This window comes from Diplotaxodon limnothrissa, linkage group LG11, assembly GCF_057381915.1.
Source record: "Diplotaxodon limnothrissa isolate DT_005_m linkage group LG11, D_limnothrissa_male_GT1.1, whole genome shotgun sequence".
Lineage (NCBI taxonomy): Eukaryota > Metazoa > Chordata > Actinopteri > Cichliformes > Cichlidae > Diplotaxodon > Diplotaxodon limnothrissa.
The window spans coordinates 15,023,015-15,039,675 of record NC_140606.1 but is presented as its reverse complement, the minus strand read 5'-3'; the positions used below and the strand labels follow the sequence as shown (position 1 = coordinate 15,039,675).

General features: G+C 41.4%; 1 protein-coding gene across 1 annotated transcript; it reads left to right on the top strand.

The window, feature by feature from the left end:
- Nucleotides 1-10,611: 10,611 nt before the first annotated feature.
- On the top strand, nt 10,612-14,663 carry klhl38b (kelch-like family member 38b). Its single transcript, XM_085365185.1, has 5 exons — nt 10,612-10,798; nt 11,849-13,069; nt 13,155-13,296; nt 13,388-13,493; nt 13,756-14,663. The coding sequence occupies exons 2-5, from the start codon at nt 11,850-11,852 to the stop codon at nt 14,043-14,045; spliced, it is 1,758 nt and encodes a 585-aa protein (XP_085221311.1). The 5' UTR covers nt 10,612-10,798; nt 11,849; the 3' UTR covers nt 14,046-14,663.
- Nucleotides 14,664-16,661: the final 1,998 nt, after the last annotated feature.

The window sequence follows — 16,661 nt, the reverse complement described above, 5'->3', positions numbered from 1 at the left end:
GAAACCAATACCAAGATCAACAGCTTCACAATAATTACAGACACAGCTCATTACCTGTCTTTCCCCTAAAGTCCTAAAAAAAATCAGCTTAAAAAAATATTGAAATGTTCAATCAGGCAGCGTTCATTTCAAACCAGATGTTGTTAAACATAATATTTAAAATACTCGCTTCTGCTTACATTCAGCTACCTTGCACACAATAAATTTGACCTTATTTCACTTTCTAGTGTTTCAGGCTGTTTTTTTATAAGGTTTGCTTGGATTATTAACTCTAAAGTTAATTCTCCCAGTTGAAATATTGTTTTAATCCAAACGATTTCAGTAAACTTAATGACTTTTTTCGTGTCATCAAAAGATAATTATTTGCAAAAATTACATTTTAATTACAGGCTCCATGGTTTACGAATGTCATCATTTTCTGGGTAGTAAGAATGCAAGCGTTTGTTCTGATCCATGAACACATTTGCATTATTAAAGGTTTCTTATTATTATCATTTTTTATTTTTAATCCAGTAAGTTTTAGTGAGCTGAAGGAAAAGAAATTGACATTTTCACGCAACAAAAAAATCTCATCTGCCATTAATCTTAGAAAGCTTGTTAAAATTGGATCCTTAGTGACCCTGCTAAATTCACCCGTGCCCAGATTTTTGTAACATGCTTTTCACATTCACTATGTCAGTCTTCAATAAATCACCTTCAGAGCCTTCAAAGCTTTGCAGCCAGACAAGTCAAAATTTATCTTCACAGCACAGGGTCGTGGTGAGTTTTCAAATCAATTTTTTTTATTATACTTGAAATACCCAGAAAGAATTACGTCTCAAATCAGGATGACTAATCACTACACCTTTAAAAAATATGTGTGCCTGCAGCTCACCAAAATCTTTCCACTATCAAAGATTTAAATATTTGATCCTCTTTTCAACTTGTAATTTTTCTATCAAACTTTTTTTTCTTTTGCTTTTTTATAAACCGAGCAAATTATTTGTATTATTTAAAAACTGTAGCATATACATTTGTGTAAGTACCAGATGTCCACTCCAGGGGCCACTTCATTTACTAGTTGTACTCGCTTTTGGCTTCTGAACTGCCTCAATTCTACAAGGCGCAGATTCTGTAAAATGCTGGAAACATTCTTAAGAGGTTTTGGTCCACATCGATATGATAGCGTCACACAGTTGCAGCAGATTTGTCAGCTGCACATCCATGATGCGAATCTCCCATTCCACAACATCCAAAAGACAGTCTGTTAGACTGAGATCTGATGACTGTGGAGGTCATTTGAGTAGAAGAATGAGAATTGCCAGCTAATTGTGACATTGGATAAATAATTAAATGAAAAATTTAAACCCCAAAAACCTTCTGATGATGAAAAACACATTTCATGTTCCTTCAGTTTGAAATGCCCAGAAAAAATCTTGCATGGTGATTTTGTGGCCGAGGGGAACTTAACAGCAGTGCAAACATGTGAGATGTATAAGCTCTCTCTTTTTCTGTACGCGGCCTCTTCTCCACGACATGTCAAAGTCGAGGTTAACGCAGTGTCGTTCAGCTCAGCCCTATGTGCCTTTTAGTTATTCTCGATTAAATTGTAGGTTTTCCAAAAAGCCCAGTGTCTCAGCCCTCAGTTACACACTTGGGGGGGTCGGGAGGAAAGAGACAAGAGTGCAGATAAAAGAAAAACTGCAAATGTATGTCTACTGACACAGTTCACTGGACTGCACTCAGTAAAACAAAGTTGAGGACACCTCCTGAGGCTAATCTTAAACAAACCAGAGCGCAGGGTCAGGTTTGTATCTCAGTGATTTTGCTGTAGCTCTATCAATATGCAGCAATTCCAGTAAAGAGATGGATTTATCCAGAATAGATTTAAAGTCTAAGTAAGAGACACACTGTGCTTCGTTCTTTCACTGGAAGGTCTGTCCAGATACTCTCTGTTTAGAAGATTAGCTTTCTGATGTTCTTTTTAAGCGGAGCGATACGCAGGCACCAAATGGGTGCGCTTTGACAAAACACTGCCAACATTAGACAAGGTCAGAACAGTCATCATCCCCGAGCTGCATTACATGAAAAGGACATTCCATTAATTTGGATGATGTTTAGAAATGCGAGGGAGGACGATGAGGGGGAGGAAAGCGCGAGTGAGTGAGTGAATGTGAAAGGAATGAGGGAGGGGAGGAGAGGTGTAACAGGTTTCCAGGAAGCAAAAAGGGAGGGTTGCCATGAGTGCAAAGATAATAAGGCAAGTGAAGCTGAGAAGAACCTGAAGGAAATGATGGATGGTGCAAAGAGGAGAAAATGGAGTGGGGCCATAATGAGAAACAGAGCGAGATCAGAAACTGCTCAGCAGTAATGGGTGTTAATAAAAGTAAACTTAACATCTAAATATGGCCTCAGCTCATTACTGCCACCGACAGCCCTTTGAGCAAGGCCCTTGATCTTTTAATTACATGGGCAGCCGCAGATAAGACTGTGTGGTTGCTCTTAGAAGCGTACAGGTGAAAGAATAAAGAGCATGTGAAAATACCGCAGAAATTGGCGTTAAAGCAGCTTTATTTAAATTTTTGCCCACTAGGAGGCAGCAAAACAAGCTGTGAACGTAATATTGGCATGTAAAGACATGATGTGGTGAATTATTGCTTTGTTCTTTCATTCTTTTTTGTTTTTTGTGTTTCACAGCTATTCTGACATTTATTTGGAGAAAGAAATCAAGAAGTCATTAATCGATTATTATTTTTTACTAGCTACTTTGTAAATATGCCAGTTCAATTCAATTTGAAAAAAAAAAAAATTTCATCAAATCACAACAACAGTCACCTCAATGTGCTTTATATTTAAAAGTAAAGATCCAACAACAATAATACAGCAAAAACCCCAAGAATCAAATGAATCCCTTTAAGCAAGCATGTAGTGACAGTGGGAAGAAAAAACTCCCGTTTAACAGGAAGAACCAGACAGAAAAAGGCTCAGGGAGGGACAGCCATCTGCTGAGTGGCCAGGAGTGATGAGAGGAAACTATGCCAACTATGTGGTGTTTGACAGAAAACTTGCAGTAATGAAAGAGATAATAAGAATGATCCAAAGAGCATCAGCCAAGTGTAGTAAATGAGCTAGTTATTTTACCATTCCTGAGAATAAAGATTAGACAAATAGATCAGCTTTAGAAAAAAAAAGAAAGACTAATCCTCAAGACAAAGACGAGAATCTTCATTTCATCAGAAACGTATTTCCACCTCGCCATGGCTGGGTGCTATTTATTCTTTTTTTCTCCCTCTTTTTGTTTACCTCTCAGAATAACGTATGAATAAAAGAACTGGCTTGGAATAATGTGTTTACTTTCTGTCTGAATCACCTGGCAGCGCTGAACACTAAATATACCACAGAGTAAGAGTGATAAGATCAGAACAGACTCACTGTTAAACCCCTGTAGGACTGTTGCAGCATTTAATTGGAGAGGCTCTGTTTGAAAGTAGACCACGGTTTATTGTGTCCTTTGTGCGGTTATTTCTTTGCGCTATCGTGCATTCGGTGACCCTCGGTGCTCCTCAACACCGCTCATTTGCTCTGTTTTTGAAACCTGACATTTTCCCTGCCTGCCCCTGCAGCCACCACTCCCTCTGTGTCCATCTGTTTCTCTGTTTGTCCGCGTGTCGCCCAGAATACAGAGGGAGAAGACAGTCAGTGAGGCCTTCAAAGACATCTGAGTAATTTCACCTCCAGAAAACCCACCTAAAGTGTTCTTTCCTCCCTCCCCTTTCAGTATTTCTCTCTCTCTCTCTCTGTGGCACTCTCTACTCTCTGTCTCTCTTTATCTCCCCTGCCTTTGTATTTTTTTGTCTTTCATGGCCCCTCTTTCTTTATATATTTCTATCTCACTCCCTTTTCTCTCGTTGCTCCCTTTCCTCACTCGCCCCCTCTCTTTTCTGTACCTTAGGTATACCTGGCTGGCTGCTGAGGGCTGACACTTTAAAGACATGGGCTTCAGCTTCTGCTGCTGCTGGAATATCAATATCTGCTGCACACACACACACACACGCACACACATGCACGCGAACACACACACCCTTCTCTCCCACACATACTGCAACATATAGCACACATGAAGGCACACGCAAATCCACCAACACCCCTGCGTCGTCCACACACCCAACCCACACAGGTTAGCTGACTCTATCAGAGCAGACAACAAAAAAACGACGCTGTGTTTGCCTTGCTGCACAGTGGCAGCGACTGAATGACCGCCATACCGACGCTGTGTTTGCCTTGCTGCACAGTGGCAGCGACTGAATGACCGCCATACCAACAAGAGAGGAACCTTGGGAGAGCTACAGCAGAGGGCACAACCAGTAAACACTAAGTGCTTTCCCCTTGCGCCTTCGCATTTTTTTCCCCTTTACCAAATAACATGTCCTGCATTCGTTGGATACATCAGAAGAATTTTAAGCAGCTAACTGTAAGCCCTTTAAGACCACATCCCTGCTTGAGCCTGTGTGTAGGTACTGAAACACAGACTTACTTTCACAGCCTCCAGCCCCCCTCCCTCTTTGTCTCTGTAGGCTACTCCTCACACCTCCCTCTCCACCCCTGATTTACATGTAGACGTCTCTCCATCAAAACCCAGATTACTGATCTCAGAGTTGCTTGGCATGTATCTCTTTACGCCTGGGAATAATGCTCCATGGCAGACTCATTCGAAGGTTATCACACTCTGATTAAATGGGTGTTTTAAAGTTTGCACCATAAACGTGTGTGTACGGCTGAGAAAATAACGTTTCATGATAACCCAAAGCATTCAAGTCTCACGCCTCTATTTGGTTTCTTTTCGTAGAAAATGTTCTGTCACGCCAGCCAATTCTCATCTCTCATCTCAGCAGTTTATGCGTCTGTTTTGTTGACACACTGACTGTGAGCGTAGCCTTTAAAGCCCCCTAACCACTCTGAAATTTGCATAACGTTGGCCTGACACCTGCTGGATACTCTGCTGGTCTGAACGTGGTATTGGAGAGAGAAAGAAAGCGATAGAGAGAGCACCATCTGTGTGCTTAAAATAAAACAGTCCAATAGTAAAGTGATGTGAATAATGGAGGTAGTCTCCACTCCGTAATATTCATAATACTCCCATCTACATTTTTCAACCTTTAACTTGGACTCATGCTTAAATCGAGTGAGAAAAAATGTTACCACTGTAAGAACGTCTGAGGCTGGACAAGCAACATTTCCTCACCAACAGTTTGATAGCATTCATAGTAACCGTCATCCTCGTTCTGTCGTGGCTTCTGCTTGCTGTCACAGGCAGCCCACCATTCCCAAACTAGATTACATTTAAAATGTTAAAGGGATTTACATACTGAACACACACATCTACATACCAGTCACATTTTCTCCTGTTGCACAGTAAATCTCACAGAGTCATTTCTTCCCTCATCAGTAAGTCATGACGTCATTATCGATAACCCCTCTAACCCTGAGAATCTGAGATTTTTTTTTTTAATAATTACTATTTCTTGGCTTTTGAATACTGTTCTCTGAATGTTTCTACCAGTGTCAAATGGCCTGTATTTATATAGCGCTTTACTAGTCCCTAAGGACCCCAAAGCGCTTTACACTACATTCAGTCACATACACGCACACTGGTGATAGCAAGCTACATTGTAGCCACAGCCACCCTGGGGCGCACTGACAGAGGCGAGGCTGCCGGACACTGGCGCCACCGGGCCCTCTGACCACCACCAGTAGTGAAGTGTCTCGCCCAAGGACACAACGACCGAAACTGTCCAAACCGGGGCTCGAACCGGCAACCTTCCAATTACAAGGCGAACTCCCAACTCTTGAGCCACGATCGCCCCTGTCCTCTCAGAAAGTCCATATTTTATTCTCCAAAGCACATGGTGAGGGTGGCAGCGGTGCTTAAACCTCACAAGCAGAGGCGGAGCCAGACATTTGAAACACCCGGGGCTTAGCCCAAAGAGTAGTATGCATGTGGGATTTTTTTTTTTTGGGGGGGGGTGTAGAAATGACTAAAAGATTAATAGGCTCTGTTCAAAAAAGAATGACTTCATATAGGGAAAAATATATATCACATGTGCAGGACACCTTAAACTAGTTTTTTAATTAAGCAGCAAGGCAGAACAAGGTCAGGGCTGTATCAAGACATGAGGACTAAACCCCAATTCAACCAGACCCAGAACTGATCCAGAATTAAAACAGGACTACAACAGTTCAAAATCAGGACTACTGAGGACTTAACCAAGACAGAACCAGAATCAGAACTAGATGATAGCACTAAAAATCATCATAGACCTGCACTACACTTATTTTTTAATTCTACCAAAGTCCACTATTTAGATTGAGAAAAGTTTATATAATTATTTAGCCTTGTTGTGCAAACAATCCTGCAGAACTTAATAAATACAGAATTTGAAAAATAACAAACCTAAAAAGAAACACTAGGTACGAGATACATGAGGACCTATGATACGGTGATACTTTTGGTAAACAACCATTTGACTAACATGTGTGTCTCACCTGCTCTTGTTCATCTGTTCTGTCCTCGTTCTCCTCTCTCTCCCTCTTTGTGCTGACAATCATCAAATATACAGTTGAAACCAGATATTTACTCTTCAGATAAAAACACTTTTTTAATTGTAACATCAAATCAGACTAAATGTTTATTTTTTTAGATTGATAAATATAAAAACACATTTGTTAACTTTAAGAGTAAAGAGAGAAACTATCTGTATTTCTTAATTGCAAATGGCACCAAATTGTATTCAAACTTGAGCCACACTTATGGAGCTCCACAGTTCTTTTTCTGGTGTTTTGGTTGACATCTCTTGATTTTCCCATGTCAAAGAAACAGGCTCTGTGTTTTGCCTTATATGCATCCACAGCTGTGCCACCAATTTACTCACATGGACTCTATCAGAAGCTTCTTCAGCTCAGAATGGAATCGTCTGGAGTTTTCTTATTAATTAACAATAAATTTAGTGTACATGTACTCCTAAATTTGATGAAAGTGATAAAAATAGCTCTGTCTCTCTTTATTCTGAAATTTAACTAATTCAAAATATATTTCAATATTTATCTAAAACAAAAATTTACTCTAAATTGATGTTGTACAGTAAAAATGTTTTATGTTTTCTCCCTAAAGTGTATGTAAATATCTGGTTACAAATGTGAATATCCTGCTGTGTCCTGAAATCCCTCTTGTTTTGCATAGAAATATACTGAACAACATACAAAGCATAATATATAAAATAACATTTACCTGAGTTTTTTCTTTGAAAGAACCCTCGAATGTCCATTCTTATGTTTCAGTACATAACTGAAACCGATTTAGTCGGGGAGGGTAAGAACTGAAAATATGAAATAAACACACGTAAGCTAAGACTCTCTAAAAAAATAGCATTTGTTCGGCTTTTCATTTTGCCATTTGTTGATTCACTTGAAGAGCAAGTAACGTAATATTGGTCAAGTGATCAGTTTCATATCAATCTTTCGTGATGCACCGTCATATTTACATTATTTGCTTTGGTACCTGGTCAAACTTAAGCTCTCCTTAGTATGGCTGGCTCCGTCTCTCCAACAGCGCACTCACGGGCAGCAGCTGCCCCGCCCCCTCGCTCAGTCGCTTAGTGCCTGAGCTTGGATCATACCAATATCAGGGGGGGATTCACGCACAGTCGTAAATTCCCACAGTGTGCACTATGTGCTTCGAATATTGTGTGTACTTTTTGTTTTATACAGTTGTCAGCCAGGCATCTAACTATGAAAAAATTACACTCCAAAATACCCCGGGCTTCTGACAAAACAACCCGGGCTTAAGCCCCGTAAGCCACCCCCACGCTCCGCCCCTGCTCACAAGGTTAAAGTATGTTCCAGGTGATCAGCAGGTGAGTGAACCCTGGCGTTATTAGAAAGTTCTTGGAAGATGTTGCGCCTCATATGACAAGTATTTTTTCCCCACAGAGCTTTAGAAGGTGCTCTAATAATTCATGTTTTTAATGTGAGTCATGAATCATGTCACGAAATAACGAGTGGCATAAATCACAGGTATACCCAGCTATCTTTGTCTGCGCTGTGGAAGCAGAGCTCGTTTTGGGCTGAACATTTCAGTGAGCTTAGTCAAGCGCAGAAATCGCTGCTCCGGCGCCAAAGGCCAGATATCTAAACAGACATGACAGAGTGACAATCCAGTTTACTTTGGGCCCAAGTCTGAAATTCATTACAAAACAACAAGAGAATGTTTTTTGGGGGGTCTGGGTGCAACTGAGGAACACTGATTCAAACTGAGCCGACAGTTGGCTTTGTGTGGTGCGTGATAAACTAGCTGCGAGCACAGTAATCTCAGATAATATGATTTGTCCTGTACTGCGTTATCTTTTTGGTACCCTTCTGCAGAATAGTGCAAATAGCACTGATGCAAATGATCTTATTTACTTTCACTCTGATGTAATAAAAAGGGCATTAAATGAGCAAACACAAATGAAGGGGACTCATTGCGTGATTTGTACAAGGATGAGCACTCCTCCCTACCTTTACCTTTTCTTTATAGCCAGTGGTCTGTTTTCTTTAGCCCTTCTGTCTCCCACAGAACCTGAATTTCAGCTCCTCATATTTGTGGATTAAGAATGAAAACATGTAATAAGTAGGGGGGCTTTCTTTGTGGAAAACAAACTATTACCTGCAGCACCGAGTGCCGCAGAGTACAGCGAAATTAAGTGAAGGACAGAGCTGCACATGTCGCTTCTGTTTGACCAAGGAGAGCTGTCTGACACACACTCACACCTACACAAACACAAGAGTAATCGGTGAGATCTAAATCCCCCTGGGTGTATAAGCTCTATTAGAGCGTGTGCTTATGAGAAGATAATCATTTGGTGATATGAAGACACAGCACGGGGCAGTGGGTGGCAACAGTTAAGCTGTTGTATGAAAACGCTGCGCTATGAAAAGTGTGTGCCGAAGCTTTAACTTTTATTATAACTTGTTGCCTACAGGCAGACATTAATGAGTCCTTTTTGTCAAGGTGACGGAACAGAGATAGAAGACAATGTGCTTAACTTTTAAATGATGCAATCGCGGCGCTGAATATGAGAGTGTGGGTGATAAAATGACACTGCGGTCTCACGGGTAAACGAGTTAAGCGTTTGCCTTTGACAGGAGCACGTAGTGGCAGATATTAATTTTTTTACATTTTGTTTCATGATACAATTAGCAGGCAAAAAACCCCCAACATTTTAGTTTATTGGAATATAAATGATGTCTTTGTTGTGTACTGTCACTGAGGACCCCGTAAGCACAAACAACAAAGGTTTAAGCGTTAATTAGAAAGGAAATTGTTTTTCTTTTTCATAATGAATTGTGTATTTACCCAACGCTCGGCCACTAGATGGCGCTGTTTAGTTGTGTCTGCTTATAATGCAAAGAAGTACTATCCTGTGGTATCACACGTGTGATTATTGTGACCTCAGTTCTTGATGTTTACAGCCTTTACTTTATTTCGTTGTTGTTATTGTTGCTATAACTGTGCAAGCAGTGACATGCTCGCATTTGCCCACAAGCAACAGGACAAGATGTCAACATAAGATGGCCAGTAAGTGCAAGTGCTCTATGATGTGAACTGCTGGTGCTGTTGTACAATATCCTACAATCTACACTGCCATGGCAACCCAGGCAGCTATTTATCTTGAATTTGCCAAGCTCTGTACAAAATCCCACAAACACGAGAAAACATGCCACATTTGTAACTGCGATTACTGAAAATGCCTTTTCATTAAAAAAAAAAAAAATTATATGTAAGTGCCCACATTTAAGAAAGACCCAGCAAGCTTTGATTCTTCTCCAGCTTTAATGAATATCCTGTTGCCACTTTGAATGACGCATTCCATGAAAGCCGCTGTATAGGCTCTATCTGTTTCAGAGAGCATAAAAATGAGATGGAAATGAGCTTAAAAAACACACAAAGATAGGGAATGCAAGCAACTGTTGCTGATATACAGTTAAATTAGGATATTCTTTATGCATAAAGGATCAACACACAAAACACCTCTCATGTTCCTCCATTAAACCCAAGCCTCTGGCTGAGGTTACATAAATTGGAAACATTTTCACTGAACTTGTGGCGAACTGTTTGTAATGTTGTGGCCAAAGTGTTTTCCATGTTCTTTTTTCTGGAATCCTGCTGAAACCTCCTCGTATCGCTCTGTTTATGTCGCTTCTGCTGTAACATAATCCTGTTTTTATATCTCTGTGTGTTCCACGAGCCAGCCGGCAGAATGAGCAGCCAGCAAAAATGAGTGTTATCAAATATCAGTGCCGTTTTTACTGCTGCAATCATGTGCCAGATAGAGATAGAGCTGATGGAGTGAGCAGGAATGCGAGCTATAAAGAAGAAAAGAGAGGTCTCATGTGGATTTAATAAACAGAGGAAGAACATAATATCAGAAGAAGAGGGAGAGAGAAAGAATAATAAATAAAGGAACAATACAGATTTGGTGGTAAATCCAGACAGACTCTGAGACAGCTCTCTAGCATGTCACATGTGTCTGCAGCAGTGCTGCCAAAGACAAGCTCTATTTTTAGGGGAGGAATGTACACACGGGCCTCGTGGAAAGAGTCCATAACAACAAACAGTGCGCAACACACCTCTACAAAGAGAGAGGAGCGTACAGTCACATCGATTTAATGCTAGAAGAAAGAGGAAGACAGGGAAGGAGAATGTTCAGACATCATATTTGATGCTGAGAATTTACTTTGAACTCAGTGGGACCCCCAAGAAACCCTGAAAGAACCACAACAGGTAAGAGCCGTATTCATGTAAGGCTGCAAGGAGGACTGAATCTGCTCTGTGTGATGTCTAACCTTAGCAGTACCTTACATATACTGAAATATACTTATTTCATATGCTGAAATAAATGTTAATTTATAATGGTAAATGGACTGGTTCTTATATAGTGCTTTTCTACTCTGAGCATTCAAAGCACTTTATACAACTTGCCTCATTTCTCCTATTCCCTTCTATTTTCTATGCATAAGTTCTTTCTATCTAACATTCACACGAGCAGCTATGGGTGAGTATTTTGCCCAAGGATATTTTGGCATTCAGACTGTAGCAGCCAGTGATCGAACCACCAATCTTCAGATTAGTATATGACCTGCACTACCTCTTGAGCCACAGCTGTACAGCATTTAATACTTAGTTTTGACAGTATGTGACATTTGGTATTAACCATGTGCATTAGTTTGCACAATTTGTACTAATATCTAATGCATGAAACGTGTGAAGCTCATAAACATAAACACTGCCACACATAAACACAAAACACAAAATCATCATCTGTCCCATGACACCTCACCAAGAAAAATAATTTCATGGGTGTTTCATCAGAATTTTCGACTTAGTTTCCAAAATGATCAGACGGCCATGCTGCAGGCCTCATTGAGTATCTGTGTGTGGTTAAAAAGGCTAAATATGGTCCAACTATTGCCTGAACAAAGATTATGTTGCTGTTATGAGTTGAAAGGGTTGCAAACTTTAAAACTAGACATTTGGAGCAGAATTTTAGGAAAAGCTAACCATGTGCATTTGCAGGAAAATAGTTTCCTTGATTGATTCATACATTCGGATATTCGTTCATCAAGTCACTGAAAAAAGCAGAAAGGACTTAGCTCATCTAAGAAATAGAATCCCAATATGTTATCCGAACTACACAATAAAAAGCTGGTATTCTGACAGCATTAAGCCAATAAACATAACTTCACAGCGAGCACAGTGAGTAAGTGATCACATTGCTCATAGGCTTGAATAACAAGTTGCACGTGATAATCTGAGCCTGCTTTCTTTTCTCAGCATGGATCAACCAGCACGTGAGGTCTACCATTTCAAAGACAAAGAGCAGTCCTCCAACCTGCTCCTGCAGCTCAACAGACTGAGACAGGAGAACATCCTGACTGATGTGCTGCTGTGTTCAGATAATACAGAGATCCCCTGTCACCGAAATGTCCTGGTGTCCAGCAGCCCTTACTTCAGAGCCATGTTCTGCAACAACTTTGTGGAGAGACAGCAGACCAAAATAGACCTAAAGGGAATCACGTCCACCATTCTGAGCAGCATTATCGACTATGTTTACACAGGACTCATCAGCATCAGCATGGATGACGTGCTTCCTCTGATGCAGGCAGCATCCATGTTGCAATATGGCCGCCTTTTTGAGGCCTGCTCGAGTTTTCTGCAGGAGCAGCTTAGCCCAGACAACTGCTTGAGCATGATACGACTTTCTGATATCATGAGCTGTAAAAGTTTAAGAGACAAAGCAAAAGAGATGGCCATGAAGAGCTTCTGCGACGTGTCAATATCTGAGGACCTGTGTGAGCTGTCTTTGACGGAGCTCATGGGATACCTGGAGGATGATTCCCTTTGTGCAGAGGAGGAGCAGGTTTTTGAGACACTTGTTGCTTGGATCCATCACGATCCTTTGTCCAGGCGAGGTGCTATCAGTGACCTTTTCAAGAAGGTTCGCCTTCGATATATCCACCCCACCTACCTCTTCCAGTTCATAGCCAATGATCCTCTGATCCAGTCCTCCACCCTCTGCACTGAACTCATAGAATCTGTTAGACGCCTCATGTTCTCTGTTAGCACAAAATGCAGTGGAGACATCGCAGCAGACTTTAAACATCCCTGGGTTGCGCCAAGGCGCTACAGCTATCATGACATGTTGGTGGTGGTAGGAGGGAGGAAGAATAATGAGCAAACCTCCAGGGAGGCCATAGTGTTCGATGAGAGGAGCCAGATGTGGCAGTGGCTTGCTAAGCTGCCTGTTCGTCTCTACAAAGCCTCCTACGTTGCCCTACACAGTATCCTCTATGTCATCGGAGGTCTGACCACAAATCCGAAGAACAGCGAAGTCAGTAGAACTGTCTACACCCTTTCCCTTAAGACCAACCACTGGCGGACAGCGGAGCCTATGTTAGAGCCACGTTTTGCCCACCAGAGCGTCTCCTACCTCCACTTCATCTTTGCCCTGGGCGGCCTTGGACCTGACAGGCGATTGACAGGCAGCGTGGAGAGGTGAGATGGTCCGTCCTTAGTCAAGAAACTCTGCATACACAGAATGACACACATGAGCAAACACATCTCTCAATGCTCTCATCAGGTACAACAGTATGTTCAATCTGTGGGAGTTGATGGCACCCATGCCTGAGGCTGTACTGCACCCCGCGGTGGCTGCTACTAACCAGAGGATCTACATGTTTGGAGGAGAGGATGCCATGCACAACCCTGTCAGAATGATACAGGTATTACTACACCTGTTACCTTTGCAGTCATTTGTTTCATCCATTCACATTTATTCATGCACCCTTTTTATTTCTCCTCTCCCCTGTGTAGGTGTATCACATTGCCAGGAACATGTGGTCTAAGATGGAGAACAGAACAGTGAAGAATGTTTCTGCTCCTGCTGTGGTCATGGATGAGAAAATCTACATCATTGGAGGTAAAAGGGCTAAGACAGATAGAATAAACATGAACTGCACATGTGATAATGATAACTGTGTCATTTCACCGGGGGCCTGGACTGAACTTTCATACCATTAGCAATGAAAGTTCCATTAGGAAAATGGGATTTTTACAGTATTCTTCAACAAAACAAAGGGATTCTTGCAAAATTCTTGATGGATCACTTTACAATTTCATCACCACTACATACCAAACTATTGCATATGAATATATATATCATAATATCTTCTCTGTCACAGGATACACCAGGAGGATGATTGCATACGACACCAAGGCCAACCGATTCATCAAGTGTGCCAACCTAAAGGAGAGGAGGATGCACCATTCAGCCACCGTTCTCAGTAACGAACTGTATGTAACAGGCGGACGTTACATCAATGGCCACGACGTCATTGAAGACTCGGACGCTTTTGAGTGTTACGACCCGAAAACAGACACATGGACAAGTAAAGGGAGTCTGCCTTTCAAACTGTTCGATCACGGCTCCGTGACTCTCACATGTGTCTCACAGACATGGTCGAAATCATAAATTAGGCAGGCAGTAGTGTTTCATTTTGTTTTGACGTCAATATTTTATAGAACAAATGTCATTTTCATTTTTTAATGTTTTCAATTTAAAACTAAAGTATTTAAATGTTAAGCACTATTTATTCCACGACTTTTCTGTGTTGTTGTTTAATGCCTGACTCTGACTCGCATAAAAGAAGACGACTCTTGTTGCATAGCCTGCTCTTAACCTGTCTGGCTTCACAATGGGTGAGAGTGCTATTTTCAGCCTGCTCTAAATCCAGAGATTTCACCTGTCATGTTTAAATCGAGAGGGCTGTGTACCGGTTGGTGCAACTCAAAGCTGTGTGTGCAGCTCGTAGGTTTGAGCCTGTTGACGTGAGCAGCAAAGCCTTGGATCAATTTCTGTCACTTTAATGAAAATGGTGGTGAAATTCATGTGATAAAGAGCAAGAGATTGTTAATGCAGTGCTGAAATCAAAATAAAAGCATACCAGAAGGTCCACTGTTTTGGGACTTTGGGTGCCGAGCATACTTTTGCATCAAATGCTGAAATCATTTGTTCTAAATGTTCAGGTTTAATGTTTTTGTACTGTTGTTTACTGGTTTTAGCCCGTTTTTGTACAGCTTGAAAATAAAATCACAGTCTATATATGTGGTCTTTCTTCATCCCCACAGTACGACTCAGCAGTTCTTGGTCTGTTGACAGTGAATCGCAATCTGAGCCGGTGCCCTGTATGTCTCATCGTATGTCTGTTTAAACCCTCTCACACTGGATCTCAACATGTCCAGACAGGTTCCTGTTCTCCACACACATGGAGATACAGAATGCAACCATGAAACGTTACCCTTTTATAAAGAACATGCTGAACTTTTACCCAGTGAGAACATCATTGCTGGCCCTGTGACAGTGGGAATTGAGTCCACGAATCCCATCTGACTCACTGATTTGTTATGGTTCACAAATTAGATGTATGCTAAAAATCTGAAGATATGCGGGACAAACAGCTTCCTATAGAATGATTGCATAGTGCAAGTTTAAGCAGCAGTTAAAGAGATTACATCATTTTATTCATCAGTGGCATCTGCAATGTAATGTCAGCCTTTCGTATGGTGTAAACACAATGTGACCAGAGGGGACATTTTTTTGAAACCATAAGTCACTGGGTCAGATGTTTCAGTCGTTTTGCTGCCAGCAAACGGAGCCCAGGGGACAGTGGGTGGAGTGGCCGAGACAAGGTGGTGTGGATGGGTGACTGGAAAAACTATAGGTGATCTGATGTTATTTTGAGCAACAAACAAGAAGGGCAAATGTTACACCACGTGAGGCATGTGGCCCGGCCGGTTTCCGTGCAAGCTGGCAGATGTGAGCGAAGACTCGAGAGAAACTCATGAGCGGGGGTTTCACAACAGAGAACCTGACCGAGTGATGAAACCCATCCAAGAGGAGCAGCAACAGGTGTATGTGTTTGTGTAACTGTGTGCATATATATGTGTGTGTGTGTTTGTGATTAAGGTGTTTGGCGTTTCAAGTGGGGCCGTGTCTGGTCACAACATCACAACAAAAACAGACAGAGGTGAGAGTGGAAAAGATCATTCACTGACGACCTTTCCTAGGTTCTAAGTTGACAAACATATCAGAGAAAGATATATTTCAACATATTTAAACATTTATCTAGATATAAATATAGAAAATGTATAAAGTTAAAAAATATACATTTATGCATCACATACACACATGCTGGCTCTGTAGGGCTACATTATTGGTCATTCCACGAGTAAACTAAACCCAGACTCTTTAGGTCATAGCTGCCTTCTTGGTCAGTCACTAACTGACTGCACTTGCTGGGACTTTCCAGCCTGCCATTCAGCCTAGTCTACAAATAGACTTAATCAGACTTCAGGGACTCACAGCATATTACTGCATTACCCTGAAGTTCACACAGTAATACATTTTAGGTTTTTCAGTTCCACTTCTCACACACTCTCTATGGTCACCCATATGGGGAACTACTTCTGCACAAACAGCTCTGCAGCTGCTGAGATTATATGCCCCGTATGGCTCTATTGTATCTAGCAGAGAGTGTTCGCAGGCCTTCTACATATATCAAGATGTTAGATTAAAGCCACAAACATCTGTTTCAAAAGCTTGAGCCATAAAGTTGTAATACGCAGTCTGAGGTGGATTTTTTTTCTACACGGTAAAAAAAAGGCAAAGAAATAAATAGAGGAAGAAGAAGCGGAAATACATTTGTAGCGCTGGGGGGTAGTTTGTGACCATCAGCAGCACAAAAACCACACGAGCCACATCTGCACGGCTTAATGTGTCAAAGCACAAGTGCTTCTTGGAGGGAAACCATGTGCCAGAGATAACATGTTTTTCCTGATCATATAACGTGTCGTGATATACGACAGCATTGTAAGCGCTCACTCACATGGATTGAGATACACACATGCGTGCACAGCTGCCATTGCAGCAGTTTACTGAGAAGTGTTTGCTTTGTTGGAGCAATTTTTAGAAAGTTGACATTTATATCTGCAGCTAAAAGACAGGTTGACCAGACCAGGGTGTGTGTTGCAAGATCTTAAAGGCACTTCTTCATCAATCGCTTTTATCTTTGTTTTTTCAATGAACCGC

Excerpts from the sequence above, each read along its gene's own strand:
- klhl38b (XM_085365185.1), top strand. The coding sequence starts at position 11,850 with ATGGATCAACCAGCACGTGAGGTCTACCATTTCAAAGACAAAGAGCAG. Across the intron at positions 13,070-13,154 it reads TTGACAGGCAGCGTGGAGAG|GTACAACAGTATGTTCAATC; the intron begins GTGAGATGGTCC and ends TGCTCTCATCAG. Across the intron at positions 13,494-13,755 it reads GAAAATCTACATCATTGGAG|GATACACCAGGAGGATGATT; the intron begins GTAAAAGGGCTA and ends TCTCTGTCACAG.